General features: G+C 42.0%; 1 protein-coding gene across 1 annotated transcript in view; it reads right to left on the bottom strand.

Moving 5' to 3' along the window:
* Positions 1–464: 464 nt before the first annotated feature.
* Positions 465–9,658, bottom strand: part of CD244 (CD244 molecule) — a 33,223-nt gene continuing 24,029 nt past the window's right edge. The window contains exons 8-9 of the mRNA XM_043963199.1: positions 2,366–2,425; positions 465–651 (exon numbers count right to left, since the gene is read on the bottom strand). Of these exons, the coding sequence (XP_043819134.1) occupies positions 592–651; positions 2,366–2,425 (120 nt within the window). The 3' untranslated portion in view covers positions 465–591. The remainder of the gene's footprint in view (positions 652–2,365; positions 2,426–9,658) is intronic.

Genomic DNA, 9,658 nt, shown 5'->3' with positions numbered 1-9,658 from the left:
GTAGGTTTGTGATTGAAAAAGAACATGGATTAAGCACATGGCAAAAGTGAGAGGGTAACAGGACTAGAGCTTGAGTGCTCTCTTTATATCCTTGTGATATGAGAAGAAATCTAGGCACTCTTCCAGCATGTGAGATGGACCCCATTTTATTAACTTCTGGGCTGACATGGACAAGTGTCACACGAGATAGGCAGGCAAAAATGAACAGATCACTGTCCACATCAATGAGATCTCAGACTATTGGAGTATTTGAGCAATCCTTCCACTCTTTTCCTCATGTGGTGTTGTGAAGAGAGAGCTTTGTAAACCTACAGGAGCTATAAAAATAGGAGTTGTTCTTATTACCAAATGTCCTAGCCCGGGGGCAGCTAGGTGGTGCAGTGGATAAAGCACCAGCCCTAGAGTCAGGAGGACCTGAGTTCCAATCCGGCCTCAGACACTTGACACTTACTAGCTGTGTGACCCTGGGCAAGTCACTTAACCCCCATTGCCCTGCAAAACAAAAACAAAACAAAAAAATTTGTAATACCAAATGTCCTAGCCCTCAAAAGGCTTCAATAGTACATTCATTTCAGACAGTGGCTGACATTACTAGAAATAGATGTGGAAGATCTCCAGCTCCTTAGAAGATAGAGGCTTGGGTTTCTGGACCTAAGGAAGAAACAAAGGTATTCATTCAGTTCCTACTATCAGACCTACATTCTGGCTATGTCCAACCTACCATGCTCCTTCACTTCTGATTGGCCATACAGAACCTTTCATACAGGACCTGACAATATATATGTGTGTGTATGTATATGCATACACATATATGCACATATGTACACAAAATGTATACATATATTCATGCATCTATATGTGAATATAATCTGTATATATACAGAATATAGGCAAATATATAGATAGAAATAGAGACAGTTGATATAGAAAGAGAAATATTTTATAGACAGAATTAAATGTATATAGAGAAATATGTAGCTCTATAGACAAAAGCATATGCATATTTACATACGTATAATATATACATATATTTGCAAATCATCTGTTGAGAATAGTGCCTGGCATATAACCAGTGCTAAATGGTGGTGGTGGTGGTGGTGCTACTGCTGCTGCTGCTGCTGCTGCTGGTGCATTGGATAGAATGCTGGGCCTGAGTTCAAAATCCTATTTCATATACTTACTAGTTGTCTGACCCTGAGCAAGTCACTTAAGCCTGTTTACCACAGGTTGCTCATCTGTAAAATGAGCTGGAGAAAGCCAAAAAAAAAAAAAAAAAGCCCAAATGGGGTCATGAAGAGTTGAAGGTTAATCTAAAGCTTTGGGTGCCTCATACCCAGGAAGCTGCTGTCTGCTGATTCTGTACTTTGGGAGGATAAGGCCTTCTTCAGGGTCACCCCTTGGGAGGAACTAAGATCTCCATCCTTGGGCAGAATTTTCCAATTCAAACAACAAACAATCTGGGTCAGTTTAGAGGTATAGCCCAGGGCAGAACTGAAAAAGTCAGTTTCAACAAAAGAATGAATGGGGAAACACACACACACACACACACACACACACACACACACACACATTTGCCAGGCACTGCTCCAGGGCACATTTTTTGAATTGCACTGTGGTAGTACTAATGATAATACTATAGATTATCTTGCCTGAGCCAAACAGTCTCTCCCAGCCTACCTTGCAACCTATGGAATGATTTTATTAAAAAAATCTAGCCATCAGCAGGGTTTATCTACTCTCTAATGAGAATCAAACCATTGACCCTGGCCTTATTAGCACCATAGTCTAACCCAAAGCTTCTTAAACTGTGGGTTGTGACCTCATATGGTGTTGCATAACTGAATGTGGGAGTTATGAAAAATTTGGCAACAGTAAATAATTATGTATACCTATTTTATAAACCTATTTATCCAGGGTCACATAAAAATTTCTCCCGTGAAAAGAGGTCACTGGTAGAAAAAGTTTAAGAAGCCCTTTTCTAACTCACTGAGCAAACCATCTGCTCTATTACACAAATCTCTGTATTACTTCAAACAGTTAACCAAAAAGGCGAAATCAGCTCATTAGGCACATTTGAACAGAGTCTGGCTCATCTGCGGCCCAATAAGTTCTGCCCTTTGGGGACTAGATCATTAGGCTGCTGCGGGTTCAGACCTCCTGGGTCCTAACCAGGTCACTGAGTGACCCTCAGGAAGAGCTTATTTGCAGTGTGCTTCAATTTTGTCCCTCTTTAAAATAGGCTCAATGGACAGTTAACCAGTGACGCATGACATCTATGCATTCTCTTAAGCTGGATGGTACCAAAAAGAAGAGGTCTGATGGATGTGGGGAACGAGTATATTCAGAAGGCAATTTTGTAGCTCACCTCTTGGTAGATGGTAGCTGAGTGGGATGACTTGGGGTTCATTTTCTTGGAAGAAGGTTGCTGAAAATCCAGAGGGAAAGAGGAGTCAGCCCAAAGTTGAGAGATGTAGCTGCCACTGCTACTGTAGAGTAGCATTAAGTTTTAAAGAACTTGTGTCCCTGGTACACTGATAAGCATTATCAAGGTCTGCAAGAGGATATGCAGGATATGGATGGATGCTCCATAATTCAAAGGTCCCCTCACAGTTATCTTGCCCTTCCCTTCCCTTTGTTTTGTAAAGATACAAAAAACCAGGGCTTCTCTTACTCCAGTGGGACAGTCACCATAGTGATATGTTTCCTGGCCATATATTCCTCTCTCTTAATAAATCTCTTTTTATTTTACAAGATTCATGATGAGTCCCCAATTCTTTGGGTGAGCTAGCCCCCTGATCCAGGTCACAAATACCCTCAACATTTTAGTGCCAAAACCTCAGAAAAGTCATCAGACAAGTAAAAGGTAGGGGGGGCGGGGCACTCATTTAGCTCTTAGATTCCCCGGATGGGGTATGCACTGTGCTCTGTCCTCTGCCTCAGTCAATGTTGGGCAGGCCCCCAAGGCCTAACGTCAGAATAGTCAGACTACTTCCAGCTGTCCTGTCCTGACTTAGAGTAACGTTCCTCAGGTTTTTGTTGGCACCCACTTGGACACGTGTGGTGGTCTTACTACAATCTAGCTCAACTCACCTTGAAGGGACAAGGAGAAAGCATTCCTTGTGAACCCTCCAACCCTTGGGTATATCCTTTAAAAAATTGTTGGTTTCTTTGCGTGTTTTATGTGCATTTATGTCTGTCAAATTTTGCAATTATGTATACAATCTACAGGAAATTTTTGGTTGTAACTCATGAAGCTAATTCTAAAACCTTCCTGAGCTGTGGTCAGGCTGGGAAGGTAGGCTGTCTGTCTTTACATGGTGAACTACTCAGAGTTTAAATTTGGCATTGGAATGTAAATTCTCTGCTAGGCATTCATAACCTTAGATGAACATTGTAAAAGCTGTTTGTTTTTTTTTAAGTAATTCATGTTGCTAGCTGTGTGATCCTAGACAAGTCACTTAACCCTCATTGCCCCGAAAAAAAAAGTCATTAATGTTGGCAAAGGCTCTCTGAATCTATAAATTAACCCTTCAAATCCTACAAGATTGAGCTGCAAGACTACTAGAAGGGTGTTATTCTATACAATCTTAAACATTTCCTTGTGCTATTCAAAGTGAGAATTATTTAACTCCTGTGAAACATGCTACTTCCTGTTAGCATTAAGCTTTAAGTGCTACTGCTTGCAAGGGCTGCTGCAAAAAGGGGGAAAAGCCTGCACATTTTAAACCCCAACTTGTTCTGTCTAAAGTATAGAGCAAAAGCACATGCAACTAAACTAAGAACACCTGATTGTCAATTAATTGGTTTTGTTTCAAATTGTTGTTGGTGGTGGTGTTTTGTTTTGTGTTTTGGTTTGGTTTGGTTTGGTTTTTTGTGGGGCAATGAGGGTTAAGTGACTTGCCCAGGGTCACACAGCTAGTAAGTGTCAAGTGTCTGAAGCTGGATTTGAACTCAGGTCCTCCTGAATCCAGGGCCAGTGTTGTTTCAAGTTTTAAAAAATTCCTAATATTGTTTTAAGGTACTATGTTTCTAAGTTTCTTAGTGTATAATTTGGTTACTGTTAAAAAGAGAATGAATGTGTTAGGAAACTGTTTGTGGGCTGACCACATGTTCTGAAGTACTAACTTATATATTAACTAAACTATTTGGAGTTACATAGATTTTTTTTTAAAGGGAAACAGAGAGTCTTTTCTTTCTCTCTCCCTCCTTGATGTTGACTGTAGCAGTATCAGGGAGTTGGGTGAGAGAGAATAAGTCCAGAGAATTTTATATGATTGGTAAAAGCAAGTAGAAAGAAAGTTGTACCCTGTTTGCACTGACGGTATGAACAGAGAATCCAAAAATAAGGTTAAAAAAAAAAAAGGAGACCTGCAATTAAAAGGTCTATGAATCTGGGAAAAACCAAAAAGTAATCGAGTTTGATTGGGACATCTAGTTGGATATTTACAGTCTCGCAAACTAAAGTTCTGGTCAATTTTAAAGTAACCTTTAAGTTCATGTATATGTGTGTTAAAATTAGATTAAATTATATGAAACTCTTACCTGTTTTTGTTATAGACTATGTTAATTATGAAATTTCCAGACAAGGAATGGTCTGGGAGAAAGCATTCCTTGTGAACCTCCCACCCCTTGGGTATATCCTTAAAAAAATGGTTGGTTTCTTTGCGTGTTTTATGTGCATTTATGTCTGTCAAACTTTGTAATTATGTATACAATATACAGGAATTTATGTTTGCTTATTATTTAGAAGTAATTTCTAATGATTGATCTTTACACAAGGATAAATTTAGACTTAAGAAGAAGAAAAGGGGAAAAAAAACTAGTGAAATATGTTAAGTGAAACCTCTTACATCTGTGTGTCTCCTGGTAAACCTCTTTTTGCTCATTACAACTCCATGAGAGTAGAAATTTGCTATTTAAGATAAAATATTGGGGGGGGGCAGCTAGGTGGCACAGTGGATAAAGCACTGGCTTTGGATTCAGGAGGACCTGAGTTCAAATCCATCCCCAGGCACTTGACACTTACTAGCTGTGTGACCCTGGGCAAGTCACTTAACTCTCATTGCCCCACAAAAACAAAACAAAACAAAAAAAAGATAAAATATTTGGGGACTGTAACTTACATTGTTTTGAGTTTTGAATTCAGGTATAGTTGTCTGATGGGTCACTAAGTCAATAATCCACCACTCGAGAGAATGCCACAAGTTACTCAGAGGAAATGTGCTGCTACAAGTGGAGGTATCTGGGAAAAAGCTGAGAGGATGATCTTGGTCTCACTTAAAGGAGGATCCTTCTGGCTCAGTTCCCCTATTGTGTTCCTGCTATACAGAAAATGTTTCCCACCTGAGTATTGCTGAATCTATCTGGCTCTGAGGTGAAATTACTGCATGACTGGTTGTCACTTGTGACTCTTACCTGAAATCAAACAGAGCTAAGGATGTTTTGTCATGGCTGTTATAATCATGTCCTTGCTGTTTCTTTTATACCAGATTTCTATGATCAGAGCAAATAGTCAGCAGAAGATATGAGCACAGTGCAAGTATGTAAGCTCTTACTGTTTTCAATCTAAATGTGTGGTCATTCAATACGCCAAACAACTAGGTACATTAATACTCGGGTTTGCCTGATAATGCTTGCATGGTATCATGATAAGGCTAAATTAACTGCGTATCTTTTTGTTTTAGAAGAAACTGAAGTTCCTCCCCATTGCAAACACATTTTGATGAGAAGTGGGATGGTAATTAGGAGGATTTATTTAGGTTATTATTGAGCTCAAAGAATTCTCCTGTGAAGCATGTAAAGAAGATTTTGGGCCTACTTGAGTCCGTAAACCTGTCTTATCAGGTCTCTGTCATATACTTTTTTTTTTTTTTAGTGAGGCAATTGGGGTTAAGTGACTTGCCCAGGGTCACACAGCTAGTAAGTGTTAAGTGTCTGAGGCTGGATTTGAACTCAGGTCCTCCTGACTCCAGGGCTGGTGCTCTATCCACTGCACCACCTAGCTGCCCCCAGGTCTCTGTCATATACTGATGAGGGCACCAAGCGATCAACTCTTCCATTGCACAAGGGAATCACTAGGCAGACTTTGCTGCTAAATTGACTGCCAGATTCATTCACCTGTCCTTCCCAGCCCTGGCTCCCTTGTGCCCGACCGTGCCCCAAGGTATCTCCCTATCCTATACCAAGGAGAAAACTAAACTGGCTAAAATTCAAGGTTTCGTTCCTGAGGATACAAGATGGTGGTGCTCTCCTTCTGGTTTGCTGCTTCTCCCCAGGAATATGATGTGGAAATTTGCAATGGGTCTCCACAATTCCACTCACCTGAGCAGGGAAGCTCTAACCGCTTTAGTACTCTCTCATTAGAGGCAAGGGCATCTCTAAGACCATCTGTGATGTCTGCAATTCCTGTGCCTTCTGCACCCAAACTAATACCACCGGGGCCTTCAAACCCTCTCCTCTCCTTAAGCCAATTCAAAGATATGGGGAACTCAGATTTTACTTACCTACCACCTTGCAAAAGGTACAGAGTCCTTTTAGTCTTTGTAGATCTTTACTGGATGGGTAGAAGCCTTTCCCAGAAGAACAGACAGGATGTATGTAACAAAAGGCCTTCTCAAGTAATAACTCCTAGGTGTGGCCTTCCCAAATCACTCCAGAGTGATAATGGTCCTGTCTTCATCTCTCAGATTACTCAAACAATTGACCCTTACCACACTCTTCTAGGAAGCAAAGAATGATTGGGTCTGTGCACTCCCCATTGCATTCACCCTAATTAGAATGGCTCCCCAAGCTAATCTGGGAGTAAGTCCTTTTGAACTCCTTTATGAGAGAACTTTTCTCCCCTAGACCCAGAAACACATCCCCTTAGGCAGTTTTCTAAACAAGTTGGGCCCATTTACCAAGCCCTGGAGGATTATGCCAATCAAACCCTTCCTAAACCTTTACAGGAAGATTTGCCAGAACCTCAACACCCAGCCCAGCCAGGGGACCTAGTGTTTCTGAAAACTTGGAAAACAGAGGGACAGACAGAACCAACTAGTGCTTCAATGGGAGGGTCCCCATTGAGTCATCCTATCCACATGCACAGCTGTAAAGCTTGAGGGGCACAAGACACATGGACTCATGTTTCTCTCATTAAACCCTTTGTCCCCTCAGAATGAGTGGGGAGAAGGACATATATTCCTGTACACCAGTGGAGGATCTCGTTTCTCTTCTGCAGACAGACACCCTGGAATGAGTCTTCCTTCTCTCTTCTTTGTACCCTCCTTATTTATACTTTTGACCCTTCTGTTCCTTGTGCCTATTCTACCCAGCATGCTACCTCAGGGCCTGAACCATCCCACCTATGGCCATTCTCCTCACCATCCTCTGGGCTCTCTCATACCTTTTTTTTTCTTTTTTTTTTTTTTCTGTGAGGCAATGAGGGTTAAGTGACTTGCCCAATGTCACACACCTAGTAAGTGTCAAGTGTCTGAGGCTGGATTTGAATTCAGGTCCTCCTGAATCCAGGGCCAGTGCTTTATCCACTGTGCCACCTAGCTGCCCCCTCTCCCATACCTTTTGAATTATGTACTCTCTGCTATGTGGAGTGATAATGCCCTGCTTTAATTAGGAGAAGCAGTAACTAAGGTAGGCCCTTTTGATTACTGGGTATGTAGCAGATACCCAATAAACTAAGAGAACTGGGCCCCTAGCTCATGGCCTTGATGCCTCCAGGCCATATCCCTGTAGTTTCAAGGAAACACCCTATCTAAGGTAGGCCCCAGACCAGTTACAGTTGTATCCTGCAACAATTCTTCTGAATGGGGGGCTAAAGTCACTCAATTGTTAAGGTCAGCCAAGCGACCTATGTGCTCTATGGTCCTAACCACTTCTTGCCTCAGCCCCTACATCAATTATTATCATTGCACCTTGGGTTTTGTAGATATTCATGTATTCCTAGATCAGAACCCACTGAGCCCTCTCCCTCCTGAGGAAAGGCATAGAGCAAAAATGGGGTCTCAGGACCATTTCCTGCAATAAATCTGTAAAACTGTATCCCTTGCCATTTCTTTGGGGTACCTAGAACATGAGGTGATCCTGACTAATCTCACCTTAGCGATCAAAAAGATTTCTAATGATTTTTTTTTTGTGGGGCAATGGGGGTTAAGTGACTTGCCCAGGATCACACAGCTAGTAAGTGTCAAGTGTCCGAGGCCGGATTTGAACTCAGGTCCTTCTGAATCGAGGGCCGGTGCTTTATCTACTGCCCCACCTAGCTGCCCCTTCTAATGATTTCTAATGATTCTTTGGCCAGTGTAGTAATGGATAATAGGATAGCCTTGGAATATTGCTGCCAAAGGCAGGGTATGCAAGGTTCAGAATACTTCATGTTGCATGTATATCATGGCAGACACTCACAGTCAACTGTTCTCCAGCTCTCCATCCTGGACTTCATGGTTGTTTTCATTACTTGTTCTTTTAGTAACTATAATTTTGATTGTTGTGTGCATCTTGCTGTGTAGACCTTATATTTGTAACACTGTCACTTCTTTAGTTGCTTCTAGGATTAAAGCTTTCACTGAAGCTACAGCGATGTCCCTGTGACCCTTGGACTGTGCCCATAAGACCTTTTGCTCCCTCCTTAATCAACAGGGACATCTCTATACCCCATTTTTCAGCCTTGACCAAGCTACAAAAGATGGACCTTCTCCCCTTTCTTCCTAGTAATAAGGAGAGGGGGAAATGTTGCGGGAATGCAGTAGAACTCCAGGAACATAAAGACCCCAACCCCCAAGGGAAAACTACCTAAGGAATAAGGTGTGACTGAGCATGACCCTGATACTCTGATAAGCAATATCAAGGTCGGCAAGAGGATATGCAGGATATGGATGGATGCTGCATATCCTACTGATACTCCATTATTCCAAGATCCCCTCACTGTTATCTTGCCCTTCCTTCCCCTTTGTTTTACAAAGATACAAAAGACCAGGTCTTCTCTTACTCCAGTGGGACAGTCACCATGGTGATCTCTACCTGGTCATATATTCATCTCTCCTAATAAATCTTTTTATTTTCCAAGATTCGTGATGAGCCTTCAATTCTTTGGGTGACCTAGTCCCCCAATCCAGGTCACAAGTCCCCCCCAACTCTTGGAAACACCCAGAAGGAACAGGTTGTAACTTGGAGAAGCATCAAGGGTCCCATAACCAGCAGTCAGCTCTCCCAGCATCTATTCCTCAAGACATAAACAGTGTTGCTTTGTGATCTCCAGAGAGAGCAAGGAACACCACATTGCATCTTGTCTCTTGACATAGATCTGACTCTAGACAATGGTGAGTGTACACATGAGGAAGGAAGTGGGTATCCTTTTTTCATTCACCTAACCTCAGAGTTTGGGGCTCTTAGCTCTGGCTGGCTGTGGTAGTGAGAACATTGCCTGACCTTACCTTCCATCCCTTATCTCCTTCTGACAGCAACACACACTTAAACTAGTCCTTTTGAATATATCCAGGGTAATTGAACCACAGATGAGGAGGAGGGAAGAGAGGACAACTGTCTGGAAGCAGATAATTAGGAGCACAGACCACCCAGCTTTGCCCAGCATGAGGCAAATCTCACTGAGATTTTTGTTTCTGGCCCAAACCTATCTATGTCCAAGGTCCTTATGCTTGATTCT

Source organism: Dromiciops gliroides, chromosome 4 (genome assembly GCF_019393635.1).
Source record: "Dromiciops gliroides isolate mDroGli1 chromosome 4, mDroGli1.pri, whole genome shotgun sequence".
NCBI classification, from domain to species: domain Eukaryota; kingdom Metazoa; phylum Chordata; class Mammalia; order Microbiotheria; family Microbiotheriidae; genus Dromiciops; species Dromiciops gliroides.
Note: the sequence above shows the minus strand (reverse complement) of the source record. Positions and strands in the feature narration are given on the sequence as shown.